Source organism: Hemitrygon akajei, chromosome 3, assembly GCF_048418815.1.
Source record: "Hemitrygon akajei chromosome 3, sHemAka1.3, whole genome shotgun sequence".
Lineage (NCBI taxonomy): Eukaryota > Metazoa > Chordata > Chondrichthyes > Myliobatiformes > Dasyatidae > Hemitrygon > Hemitrygon akajei.
The window spans coordinates 101,382,398-101,396,964 of record NC_133126.1 but is presented as its reverse complement, the minus strand read 5'-3'; the positions used below and the strand labels follow the sequence as shown (position 1 = coordinate 101,396,964).

General features: G+C 38.3%; 1 protein-coding gene across 2 annotated transcripts in view; it reads left to right on the top strand.

The window, feature by feature from the left end:
• Positions 1-14,567, top strand: part of stard9 (StAR-related lipid transfer (START) domain containing 9) — a 438,377-nt gene that overhangs the window by 233,168 nt on the left and 190,642 nt on the right. The window contains exons 5-10 of one of the 2 annotated variants that reach the window (XM_073040494.1): positions 245-277; positions 375-436; positions 914-1,026; positions 4,904-4,973; positions 9,457-9,529; positions 13,383-13,450. In XM_073040494.1, coding sequence (XP_072896595.1) covers positions 245-277; positions 375-436; positions 914-1,026; positions 4,904-4,973; positions 9,457-9,529; positions 13,383-13,450 — 419 coding nt within the window. Of the gene's footprint in view, positions 1-244; positions 278-374; positions 437-913; positions 1,027-4,903; positions 4,974-9,456; positions 9,530-13,382; positions 13,451-14,567 lie in introns of those variants that run through there. The other variant, XM_073040495.1, reaches the window with a different exon arrangement.

Below are 14,567 nucleotides of genomic sequence, written 5' to 3'. Positions count from 1 at the left end.
CTTCACTTTTCACAATATCAGGGACATGGTAGCCCATAAAATACTCTGAAATATGATTATGAAGCTGTCAATATTGATGAAGTATACCTGTATAACAGTGAGAAAAAGGTGGTTAGGATGCTCTGTGGACAGAAGAAACGAATGAAACTTTGATCAATTTAGTGATTGGAAGTAACAACTGATTATTGGGTAAGGAAGCTCTTAAAGTATCCATCATGTGACTTTATTCACTTGTGACCCACAGACATCAATTGGACTGACACCAAGGATATGCAAGGTATGTGACTTCTCAGCAATTTATACAATACAGATTCTTGTATCACATGAGTTACAGTGGACCAATGTAATGCTGATAATGGTGCTTATTTTCACAGGGTCTTTTTTCAAGAATTGACGACTACCAGGAGAAGCCAGCACCATGCAGCATAGAAATTAGGTGAGGAGTGCCACTTATTTCTTTTTCTCCTACCATTGAAGTGAAGTTACAGTACACTCCTCTTTTCAACTATGTGCCTCCTACTATTCTATTACTTTTAGAATAATGTAAAAATGATGAAAAATTATGGTTTTGGAAGAATCATTCTCCACAGTATTAATTAAAATTTATTCTTACCACTAGATAATGAGAGTGAAGAAAAAGAATAGATGTATTTAAGAAAAAATGAATTAAGTACATGGATTAGAAAGATTTGACAAAAGATTTAGATCAAATTGAGTGGGAAGAAACATTTGTGTTGAAAGGTCAGTTTCTTTGCTCCTTTACTGTGTAATAGTAGAATATTGTGAATTAGATAGATCAGCCTAGAAGTGAATCTCTAATAACAGGCTAAGCATTTTTAAATTTCATTTGAAATTCACTGTCATTTAAATCTGCCATTTAATTACTGAAGCACACAAACTTACTTTTTACCAGCTTTCTAGAAATTTATAATGAGCGTGTCCGTGATCTTCTGAAACGCTGTGAAGGAAACAAGCCCTACACCCTTCGTGTGCGTGAACACCCGGAGAAAGGTCCCTACGTGCAAGGTGATTCCATACACAATGTATCCAATTACCTTTTGATTTTGATGCCTTTTATTTTTAATTGTTTGTATATAATTCTTCCTGCTTTTGTCTGAACTTTTATGGTAATCTTAATTGTTACACTAAAATTCAGGATCAGTTATATGATCTGAAATGTATGTTATAGACTATATTATACATAAAGTTAGAGTATATAAAATGGAAATTTATATCATAGATATTAAGTTTGTAGATTGGCTGGCCTCAGTTGGGCTACTGTGCTTAATTCTGAGAAAGATATTGTTTTGATAAGGGAGTGTAAAAGAAATTCATTGGGATGACACTAGAGATAAAGTGGTTGGTTCAGGGCAGCCTGGTGTTTGGAGTTCAATTCTGATGCCATTCTGTAAGGAATCTGTATATCCTTCCCGTGGAATGCTTGCGTTTTCCCGGGTGCTCTGGTTTCCTCCCACAGTCCAAAGATGTACCGGGTAAGTTAATTGGACATTGTAAATTGTTCCATGATTAGATTAGAGATAATTTTGGTTCTTGGGGTGGTGTGGTTCAAAGAGCTGGAAGGGCCTTTTCTGCACCGTATCGCTAAATAAGTAATTAAATATCCCATTTAAATAGACTAAATAAAACGTAAATGGACTAAAGAAAGTGAAAAATTAAGGGTGATTTGATGATGGTGTTTGACGTTGTAATGAAGTACAGATAGTGGTACAATTTGGGTTTGTAACCAGAAGATACAAATGTAATGGCCTTCAATTGTGATATGGTGTGGGGATCAAATTGGATATCCTGACAGTCACCAGTGCTTAGCTTTTGGATGTAATCAGGATGCATCAGCAAAATTTATAGATACCATTGTAGGTAGGCATAATTGTCTACTGTAAAAGAGGAATGGAGAGGAGCAAAGTACAACTTGCTGCTGTATAACGCCTGTACTTGTGTATGGTGGTATCTCTCAAAGGGAGCTTGTGGGCCAAAAGCTGTGTTGAATGGCCTGTGCCTTATCAGGGATTTGTTAATCACTCCCATCGTGTGATGGGTCAGGACAAGTCACAGTCACAAAGCAGCCAGAAGACTTCAATACAGAGAGAAACTAATAAAATATTAAAATATTTTATTTAATTAAAATAAAAAGCTTAAATAGATTTAAAACATGCAAACACAAAAATATTCAGAAGGTTTAAAATAATATAAAAATAGATGAACTAAAACACCCTTTGAGGCCTGTAATTGCAGCAGCACTAACTTGGCAGCTAAAATGGTGGGTAAGTATGGAAATTTCACACACCATCACTGTTATTCATGAGCCCAATGATCAGAAATTCCTTGTTAGCATCTGTCAAATGACTTTCATGATGATGTGTGCATGTGCAGGATTCCCAAAATTTCCAGCAACAAGTTGGAAAGACACTCGCAGATACAGTGAACTCCAGGGTTTAAGCCATTGCAAAGATATCACCATGGATAATGGCATGTAGAGAAGAAAGAGCAAAAAGTGAATGTTAAATCTATTATAGAATACTTACCTTTTGAAAAATATCAAGGGATTGAACAGAATGTATAGATGATTTCAGAGATGAGACATAATTACAAGAGAGACTCTTGAAGCTGGAAATCTTTTCTCAGAAGCAAAGATGTGACAAGATATTGAAGTTTAAAATTATGAAATTGCCATGGAGTCAAATGTGGTCCACATTTTAAAAAAAAATCTCAGTGTATTGTTGGCTGCTTTATACAAAGTATTTTTATTATTCCATCATACTGGGAACCCCTTGTATCCTGTTGGATCCTTTTCAGCCTTGTGTTGCAGGAAAACACAGAGCAGCCCATCATGAATATTCTTTTACTTTTTCCATATGTTTTGATTTTGGAACTAGTCATGCCAGATGTCACTACTGACTAAAAGAATAACCATGTCTTCAGTTTGGTTATGCATGAATGTTTGAGTTCATTAGAGGTAGCACTAATGTTTCAGACTTGATTTATCTTTCATATTGTTGTTGGTTTGATAATTACGCGCAGTTTTCCTGTTTACTGTCTCATGCATCCTGTCAAACACTATTCAACCTATGTTAAAATTCCATGCATTTTATAAATAATACACAAATTGAAGTTTTTCCACTTTGCTGGTGACTAGTGGTGGGGGTCCTATGAGGCTAAAAATGTTTTTGTAATGTTTTACTGATTCTGAACCAATAGTGAACTCTTAGCTGTAATAATTAAGCATTGGTTAGCTAAAATACCAGGGAGCTCTGAATGGAGTGATTGCATATCCATAGTCTAGGAGTGCAAAACAATTTCTATATTTGGCCAATGGAATTAGTGTTTTGTAATTACTCACTGTTTATTATGGAACTTTATTTAGGGCCATGGTATTAAATCTCTAGACTTAGATAGATTGTGATATTGATTGCCTTTGTGCCTTGAAGTAATCTTTTTTTTTCCTTTGACAAAGCCTCCATAATACTGTAGCTGATGATTTCCATGTGGCAGCTTTTAAAGCATTGGAGTTAGCGTTGTAGTAAAAAAAAATGGTAGCTGCATCTCTCCTTTAAGAGCCAGCTGCAGTCCTTGAAGAGAAATGATTTCAAATGCTTTTGGCAACCAACCAGCAATGAGGCCACGTTCCCACTGTATACTTAGACTGTGCAAGGAGCCGAAGGCATTAAAGGAACAGACCTATGCTCGATATCCCAGCCAGACAGCTGGTTTGACAAATTGTGGCTTCATTGACCTCTTGTGGCATTGTGCAGATTAAAGTTTGAGCAGTGTATCCTTCATTACATAGCTACTTTCATCAGTCCCACCCCTCTGAAAAAACTATGTATGACCCAGTGAGGCATTTCTCAGTGTACAATGAGCAGTATCCTCTTGATTTTAAACACTGAATGTGATTCAACCTTAGAAGCCTACATTGTGATGCCCTTCGAAAACTATTTATCAAAATCATTATTGGAATCTAATTTGGTAGAAGTTTCCAAGTTCATGGTCCATTCCCCTATAACTCGTTAGCTCCACCTTTTGACTTTAAATACTTATTTCTTTGGCAAGATGTTATTGATTTTCGTTTAAGAAGCTGATGCAATTACACAGACTTTGTTACTGGGCTCTTGCCAACCATTATCAGCAAAGAGGAGACTGATTTCTGGAAGAGATCATTCTCACAGCTGTGCACAAATGTTAACTCATCTGATTGATGTCAGGAAATAGCTTATTAAAGCTCTGGAGAATATTTTCCCAATAATATTAGGCTGCTGCAGTTTGAATAGGATTTAGTATTTCTGAGGTAATTAGTAGGTACATTTATAAAGTCATCTTTCATTTTTCTGAGAAGTGTTAATTTGCAATTTCAATTAGAAAGGGTTGTCTTTTGAGTATTTTTTGAAATAACATTGTGAAATCTAAAAGCATAGCATAATTTAACATACTATTTTTAATTGATATTGAGATATGATAATTGTGATGCAATCTCAATGTAATGTACCTTGTGATTTTGGATATTCCACCAGTATTATCAAGTCATCCAATATTATCATGTAGTTGGGTTCTCTATCTTTGTTAACTTTATAAAGATGTATAGAAATTAAGACTGGGGAGAGTTGTGGCAGTGCATCCTAATACAGGTGAATATGGAATCATAAAAAAGCAATATCAATAGAATCTATATCTCAGTGAGTTCATGTCTATAGACATGAAAGTCAGGATAGGGAAATGTATTTCAGGGAGATTTGGTATGTATGAGCAGTCTGCCCTCAGTCTGTGGAGAAAACCCACTTCTGGGGATGAGATTGTGTGTGTTGAGGGGGGCTTTCCACCAGCAAGACACTACATTTGATTCGGTATTCCTAGATCAAAGATTTACGGTAATGTTTGTGTATTTCCACAGGATTATCTCAGCACTTGGTTTCAGACTACAAGCAACTTGTGCAACTTTTGGAGGAAGGGATTGCAAATAGGTATTCACTATCTTGTGAGCATTCCTGACTTATTGCAAATTTATTATAAACAATCAGTTTTCATCATTTCTCTTGTTCAATCGTCAGTGTGATATTTGGTATTTAATTGATTAGGAACATCCATGGATTTGGCATCAGTGAGAAGAATAGAGTAGATTGAGATTTCATGTCGGTTTTTTTTCAACAGTGGCTTTCTCTTTGCCAATCTTCCATAAACCTGTGACTGGTGAAGCACCCAGACAACAGTTGCTCTGTGCACAGTCTCTTGGTGGCCTCTTTCACTAGTCCCCTTCTTGCACAGTCGCTCAGTTTTTGAGGATGACCTGCTGTAAGCAGATTTACAGCTGTGCCATATTCTTTCCATTTCTTGATGATTGACTTAATTGTACTCCGAGGGATATTCAGTGACTTGGAAATTTTCTTGTATCCATCTCCTGACTTGTGCTTTTCAATAACCTTTTTTTACATAACCTTTTTGTGGAGTTGCTCAGTGTTTTTTAGTCTTCATGGTGTAGTTTCTACCAGCAGTTGCACCTTCCAGATACAGGTGTATTTTTATTTCAGATAATTGAAACGCCTTGACTGCACACAAGTCTCCAAAAACAGATTTCCATTTAACTAATTATGTGACTTCTAAAACCAATTGGCTGCACCAGTGATGATTTGGTGTGTCATATTAAAGGGAGTGAATACTTAAGCAATCAAATACTTTGTGTTTTATGTTTGTGATTAATTTAGATCACTTTGTAGAGATCTGTTTTCACTTTGACACAAAAGATTCTTTTTCTGTTGATCAGTGTCAAAAAAGCAAAGTAAATCCACTGTGATTCAATGTTGTAAAACAATAAAACATGAAAACTTCCAAGGGGGGGGTGAATACTTTTTATAAGCACCGTATACATAATAAAGCACCCTTTACTTTGTTCAGAAGTTACACTTCTTACACATCCTAGTTCCCTGTTGGAAAATTCAATGTAAGTTCTTCATCTCTATGAAGTTGTTGGATATTATTTTGAAGATGTGTGATACATTACTGTTCTGTGAGGTGGGGTGGGGGGGTGGGGGAAGGAAAACTTGGATTCTTTCCTTTGCGTGAGAAAGAAGAAATAGTTGAATTTATTCAGCATATTTCACTACCGCAAGATATCTCTAACATGGATCAAAGTTCAAGGTAAATATGTTATCAAAGTACATATATGCCACCATTTATGGTACATATAACCCTAAAATTCATTTTCTTGCAGGCTTTCATAGTAAATCTAAGAAACACAGTAGAATCAATGAAAGACCGCATGAACATGATGCAACCAGTCAACGTACCCTGCACTGCATATCTATGGAAGTTTGTTGAAGTTTTAGATGACATGCTGAATCTTTGCAAACTTCTAAGAAAGTAGAGGTGCTGCCATGTTTTTTTTTCCATAATGGTACTCACATGCTGGGCTTAGGACAGATGCTCTGAAATTATAACACCGAGGAATTTAAAGTTGGTGATCCTCTCCACCTCTGATACCCAATAAGCACTGTCTCATGAACCTCCAGTTTCCTCTTCTTGAAGCCAATAATCAGCTCCTTGGTCTTGCTAGTATTGAGTGAGAGGTTGTTGTTGTGTCACCACTCAGACAGATTTTCAATCTCTCCTATCTGCTGAATCGTCACCACTTTTGGTTTGGCCAATGACAGTGGTATTGACAGCGAACAAATACGGTATTAGAGCTGTGCTTAGCCTGAGAGTCACAAGTATAAAGTGAGTAGGGCAGAGGGCTAAGCACACAGCCTTGTGGTGCAACTGGCCTGCTGGTAATTGTGGAGATGTTACCAATCCTAACTGACTGGGGTCTGCAAGTGAGGATATCTGTCAAGGTGGTGCTTGCATACAGTGCTCCCACCGTCAACGTCTTCTGAATAGATGACAGAACTATTTATTTCACTTCTTTTATGTTTTCTAAATCTGTTTTTCATCTTGAATGTGTTTCTGGAACTTTTGGAGCCTGTGATTTGCAGTTTGGAGATCATTTGGGTGTTCCAGCACTTTGCTGTCTCCAAGAGGATTCTGGGAGGCAGAGAGCATGAGCTGATGTTTGACTTCATTTTGCTAATTAAAGCTTCCATTGTTTGCTGCTTAAACTGACAAGGGAGATTGAAACATCGATGCAAATGCCAAAGGTGATCAGAATCAGGTTTATTATCACCGGGCATGTGATGTGAAGCATAATAATAAATAAACCAGTAAATTACACATATTGAGTAGATTATTTAAAAATGTGCAAAAACAGAAATACTGTATATTAAAAAAGTGAGGTAGTGTCCAAAGCTTCAAAGTCCATTCAGGAATTGGATAACAGAGGGGAAGAAGCTGTTCCTGCATTGCTGAGTGTGTGCTTTCAGGCTTCTGTATCTCCTACCTGATAGTAACAGTGAGAAAAGGGCATGCCCTGGGTGCTGGAGGTCCTTAATAATGGACGCTGCCTTTCTGAGACACCACTCCCTAAAGATGTCCTGGGTACTTTGTAGGCTAGTGCCCAAGATGGAGCTGACTATATTTACAACCTTCTGCAGCTTCTTTTGGTGCTGTGCAGTAGCCCCTCCATACCAGACAGTGATGCAGCCTGTCAGAATGATCTCCATGGTACAACTATAGAAGTTTTTGAGTATATTTGTTGACATGCCAAAGCACTTCAGACTCCTAATAAAGTATAACCACTGTCTTGCCTTCTTTATGACTACATCAATGTGTTGGGACCAGGTTCTGATCGGTGTTGTGATCACTCTGCTGCCAGAAAGGGGAGCCTGTGTGGCCTGTCGCTGTATTTGGAGGATGTTACTGAAGTTTTTCTGCATCTATAAATATGGATATAGATAATGATTTGGACTATGGACTTTTTACAGCCTTATAGTTTTTTTCATATTCTGTTTCTTTACCCATTCTTTCTCATTTGTATTGTGTGGGGAAGGGGGATCTAGGGGTCGATGTTCCTGTTGTATTTTAACCATATAACCATATAACAATTACAGCACGGAAACAGGCCATCCCGGCCCTTCTAGTCCATGCTGAACGTTTACTCTCACCTAGTCCCACTGACCCGCACTCAGCCCATAACCCTCCATTCCTTTCCTGTCCATATACCTATCTGATTTTACATTAAATGACAATACTGAACCTGTCTCTACCACTTCTACTGGAATTTTACTTTTGTTTGTTACATTGTGCAGGGAGAAGGGTTTTTGGAGACCGATGTTCTTTTTGCACTTTGTGTGAGGGAGGGGGGTTTGGGGATTGACGATCATGTTGCCGTTTTATTTCTTGGTTTCGTAGCTATCTGGGGAAAAAGAATCTCAGAGTTGTATACTTTGATAATAAATGAACCTGCAATCGAGGATCCAGTTGCACAAGGAGGTTTTGAGGCACAGTTTTGAGGGGATGATAGTATTGAATGCTGATCTGTAGCCTTTGAAGAGCATCTTGATGTATACATCTTCACTGTCCAGATGTTCCAGGGATGAGTGAAGAGCCAGTGAAATAGCATCTGCTGTGGACCTGTTGTGGACCCAAGTCGCTTTTCAAGCCCAAGTTGATATGTTTTATCATCAGTGTCTCAAAGTACTTCATCATAGTGGAGTTACAGTCGGTGCAACTGGTTGATAGTCATTGAGGCAGGTTATTACGTTCTTCTTAGGCACTTGTATAATTTAAGCTTGCTTGAAGCAGGTGGATACCTCAGACTACTGAAGCAAGAGGTTAAAGATATCGGTGAACATTCCAGCCAATTGATCAGCACAGGTCTTCAGGACTCGCCAGGTACCCCACCGTGCCCAGATATTTTCCATGGCTTTACCCTCCTGAAGGATGCTCTCACATCGACCTCAGAGACTGAAATCACAGGGTCATCGGAGACTGGAGTTTGTGAAGGTGCTTCCACGTTTTGACGGTCAAAGCAAGCAAAAAAAGGCATTGAGCTCATCTGGAACAACCGTTAATGTTCACTCCCTCCACATTGATGCTATATGTGTCACCATAAAAATTCACTGCAGTTAATCACTAGGGCTACTCCAATAACACCTCCCAAACCTGCAACCTCTACCACCCAGAAGCAGCTTCATCGAAACTGCAGCTCTTAACTCACCTTCTCAGTGACAATAATTTGTGAAGTGGTCTTTAGAATTTTTTACATCATAGATAAAAATGACAGTTTTAAAATGAACTGTTTAATACTAGTGTCACAAAAGATTGCAGATACTTGTATGTGGAACAACACAAGAAGCTGTAGGAACTCAGTGGGTCAGGCAGCAGATATGGAGGAAAATGGCTAGTCAATGTTTCAGACTGGGACACTCCATCTGCACCCAAAACATTAATTGTCCATTTCCCTTCATCAGTGTTGCCTGACTTGCTGAGTTCCTCCAGCTTCTTTAGATGTGGTGTAATACTGGATTCATTTACAGTTATATTTGATTCTTTTCTATCTGTGTGCTTCTGTTTTAGAATCACTGCTGCTACCCACATCCATGATGCCAGCAGTCGATCACATGCCATCTTTACCATCCACTACACCCAGGTTAGCAAAATATTGATTGAGTTTCAGACTGATTACTTCAATCTTTGTTGCGTGCAGTGTGTACAACAAACAGTCTGAGAGATGTGTCATTATTTAAGCAAACCACATCATTCCCTCTTCTACTTTTGCAGGCCAGTTCATTGTGATTGTGTAACCAGATTCTTCCTTATATGCTTAAAAACTCTTTTAAAGTTTTATGTTATGCATTATAATTATTAATTTATTAATTCAAATTCTGAGAAATTATTATTATATTTTAGTTTTTTTTTATAGCCAGCTGCTTAGGAAGAGTGCATAAATAGGCCATTTAAATCATTGAGGTTCTGTCATTCCATAAGATCATAGCCAATTTGCAACTTAACTTCATCTACTTGCTTTTTCTGCATTATTTTAAAATACCACGATCCAAAATATCGTCTGAGAATCTGGAATACTCAGTTGAGCTAACTCCAGCAGTCTTTTGTGAGTGGGTAGGATTTCAGATTTCTTGTACTCCTTATGAAGAAGCAATTGTTCACATATCACTTATGGACTTTAATGTTGTAGTTTTTGGATCTAAGGAAGAATGAACATTGTTGGATTAACAATCTATCAGTCTTCTGGTTACCATTACCAAGGCTAACTGTTTTATTTCAGATTAATTTCACTGGTTGCACTTAAATTTGCCATTTAAATTTGTTGTTGTGAGATGTGAACAATAGCCCAAGGATCTGGTTCTTTGCCCATTACTTTAATCAAAATATAACCATACCTGTCAATTTTCCCAATTCACCAATTACTATATATTCTGGAATATAAGCCGACCCCCCCCCATTTCCAAGGTTAAAAAAGTGACTTGTTCATGTTACCTTTGTATAAGCCTTCCCCCTTTTGTAGAGGTTTTTAATTTAACCAGAAAAGATCACAAGATCTCACATGCTGGTACTCAGCTTTGCCAGATCCGGATGCTGGAAATTTTGTGAACAAGTACCTGCTAAGAAAACAGGCCTACACGTTGTAGAGCGTTATAGGCGAATTCTTAATAAATAAATCAGGGAGAGAAATTTTGGATTAGGTTTCCAATGGAAAAGAATCCTCTGAAATGTAACCCCCGTGAAACCATTTAATGCCCATCACAATGTCATTAAAACATAACACGGGGTGGCGGGATCAGTACGTGTACTCAGCATTGAGTTTGAGACCACCATGTACAAAAGATTAAAACAAATGCGATATGATGCTGGCTTCAAGCTGAAGGTTGTTGATTTTGCTAAAGGAATGAATAATTCTGAAGCTGCTAAGAAGTTTAGTGTAAATGAGAGAGAGTGACAGAGTGGAGAAAGACAGAGGACACGCTGAGGGAAATACCAAAGACGAAATGTGCAAACTGCGGGAAAACATGCCAGTGGCCAGAACTGGAAGAAAAAGTTTTAGAGTGGGTGAATCACCAGTGATCGTCTGGATACATTGTTACCAGAGAAATGATTCGAGTTCAAGCGTTGAAATGGGACGAAAAACACCGTGAGGTCAGTGAAAATTTCGAAGCTACGCGAAGTTGGTGCACCCGATTTATGAATAGATGTGATCTTGTGTTGAGACAAAAAACAAAGATTGCTCAGAAAATTCCTGCAGGGCGTTGTTTACATTCAAGAGCGCTGCTGGATGGACACTTGGATGCTGGATGCTTGAAGTGGGTTAAAGAGGTGTGATGTTGACGTCCCGAAGGTGTCAGGAAGTAGAAGTCGTTACTTGTCTAGGACAAGTTCAAAGCGCACTTGTCAGGTGAGACAAAAGCAGCATTGAAAGCTGAAAATACAGACATTGCAGTCATCCCTGGTGGTTTGATGTCCATGCTCCAGCCACAAGATGTGAGTTTAAACAAAGCAAAGAATTCATGGGTCGACAATGGACCCAATTTGACTCAAAAACAGCCAGTAAATACATATGTCTTCCATGTATTCGTTTTTCCAAAGATGGCACCCTCTGTATAAGCAGACCCCTTAATTTTAGGACCAAAATTTAGGGCCAAATTCTTGGCTTATATACCGGAATTTACGGTAGATTACTGATCAATATTCTCCAGGCGGGGAATCCAAACATAAAGCAATAGAGTTGAAAAGCAGGGAGGTTATGTTAAACCTGCTTGCATGTTACAAAAATTCAGTATGAGCGCAGAGAACACTTACAAAGTTGTGCTATAATTGCAAGGATATATACATTCTGTTAAGAAAAGGAGGTTGGAGAAATGGCAAAATACTTAAAAAGTTGAAAAATTTTGTTTAGGTTGATAGAGAGCACATTTCATTGTACAGTAGTCAACAAGGATTCCATTTTGAGAATTCAGAAGAAAGTTCTTTCCCAAAGAATGGTGAGAATGTGGAGCTTGTTACCACAGGGAGTGATTGTGCTGAACACTTGTGCGTGTAAAGAGCTGGACAATTGTATGGGGAGAAGGGAAAAGCAGGTTACACTGACAAATTTAGATAGAGGGAGGAAGCTCAAGTGTACTAGATTTTTTGATCCATTTCACTTCAGAGCTGTTGGACTTTACTGGCTTGCATCAGTGTTGCAATGTTATGAATTGTTTTAATAATCTCTAAAAATAATTGAATGATTTGGTGAATGGTGAATTTATGGCAAGGTGGTGGCACGCTTAGATGCAATGGCCTCTACAGGGCCAACTAAAGGTGTTACTGTCTTTTTTACGATCGCAAGACACTGCTGGACATTAAGAACTTCAAGTAGTGCTGGTCTACCTCACCAGTGAATTGCTGGTCAGTGGAGGAGCTAGACTTGGTGTGGACCGTGTTGGTGCCTGCTATGGAGAGGCATTGGAATTGGTGAGCAAAGGTGGTATGCTGTCTAACAGCAAGTAATTGTCTGAGTTGCGTTTCTTGTGTTTGCAAGACCCTGTTGGACATTGGTAATGTGAAATGCTGCAAGTCTGGTTCACTGGTTTACTGGTAGGGCTGATGGTGGTGGATCAGCATGGCCTGGGTTATAGCAAGGACTAGGCCTCATGCCAGGGTGTTGTATTTTGCAGTTGTGCAGGAAAGATGGCACTGCAGACGGTGTCGCCCAGCATCCATGCTGGCATTGGTGCTGCTCTCCAGTGTTTGCTCGGTGGAAGAAAAGCTGGATTACATTCATGAGCAGACTGTCGCGGGTTTGTTCTTGCCCACAACACCTATGGACTAAGGGATATAATTTTTGTAAAACTATATGTTTACTGCAATATTTTATGTTCTGTATGTGCCTTATGCTGTGTCTTAACTGTTAGTGCTATGTTTTGCATCTTGGCCCAAGATGAATGCAATGTTTTGCATCTTGGCTGTTTCATTTGGCTGCATTCATGGATGTTCATGTATGGTTGAATAACAATTAAACCTGAACTGAACTTGATAACCTAGCAACAAGTTTTCAGTTCAATTAATCTTCCACTTTGCAGAAAGTGACTATGTGTTTGAAATAGAACTATTCATTAAGTTAATTAATTCCCTACTTTGGGGAGTGCTATTGAATTGGAGCTAACATTTTCAGGTAACACATTTTCACACAACAGGTTGGGTGAACCTGAATCCATCACCTAGGTCAGTCTGAGCTTTTAAGGCAAATTTTATTCATTTAAAATATTGTTGAATGTAGAGTGAAGATGGGTAATATCATTTCTGTTACAATTAATCAACATCTGTTTAAATGATGAACAGTTTCAAAGCTACTTTTCATGTGAATTTTGTGGACCAAGGATTTTTTTGCTTAACTTATGGCAATACAACTAAGAAAAAGAAAATTGAAGTACAATGAGAAGTTGCAATATGAGATTTCTTACCTTATGGCTAAATATTCAGTGAAGATCTACCTTTCTGTTCTTTAGGCAATACTGGAGAATAATCTCCCATCAGAGATAGTAAGCAAAATCAACCTTGTTGACTTGGCAGGGAGGTGAGTATTTGGAAACTTCATTTCACAAAACTTTACTAATATATTTGTGTGCCACAGCTATACCTGAGAACACAACAATTAAGGTAGGAGTGTGAAGGGGAAAGGAAGAGTGCATGATTTTAGGCCCATGCCTGTACCTGCATACCTGGGAGGAGGAAGGTAAACACTGAAAATCCCTGAAGGTTAACATGAAGGTTGAGTCAGTGGTAAGGAAGGTAAATATAATGTTAACATTCATTTTGAGGAGTAGAAGCAAGGGTGTAATGCTGAGGTTTTATAAGGCGTTGGTCAGGCTGCATGGAGTATTGTGAGCAGCTTTAGACCCCTTATCTAAGAAAGTATGTCCTGGTATTGGAGAGGGTCCAGAGGAAATTCGCGAGAATGGTCGTGGGAATGAAAGAATTAATATATGAGGAGTGTTTGATGGCTGTGGGCCTGTATTTGATGGAGTTTAGAAGAGTGAGGTGGGATATTATTGAAACCTGTTGAATATTGAAATACCTAGATAGAGTAGGCTTAGTCACTGGGCATATATAAAGCAGAGGTTGTTAGTAAGGGTGTCAAAGGTTAAGTGGAGAAGGTAGGAGAATGGGGTTGAGAGAAATAATAAATCAGTCATGTTGGAATGGCAGAGCAGATTCGATAGGCCGAATGGACTAAATCTGCTCCTAGTCTTATGGTCTTAGATAAATAACATTTCACGTGATCCCAGAGGTAAAAGAAAAACTTGTACTTGTTAACTGAACCTTGCAGTCAATATTCAGAATTCTAACTATTTATAATTTAAAATCATTTTGCCCCTCCCTTGGTGTTTTGTGTACAACAGAAATGAGGCGTTTTCCTTTCAGAACCATTGCCTAGTGATGTATTGCAACATGAGCAAATATGGATCAATGTCACATGGAAAAAGAAATTTTTGGTTTGGTTGTGCTTTTAGTAAACTGAACCAATGAACTGTGACCATTTTCCATGTAATAAGAGTCTTGATGAAACATCTCTGTGATACAGAAGAGTAAGTCATGGACTTGTACCTCGTAGACAAATGATAGTTAGTTGAGAAATTGTAAGTTTTCTAACTTTAAGACTGATAAATTCCAGTGAATACAGCATGTGTACA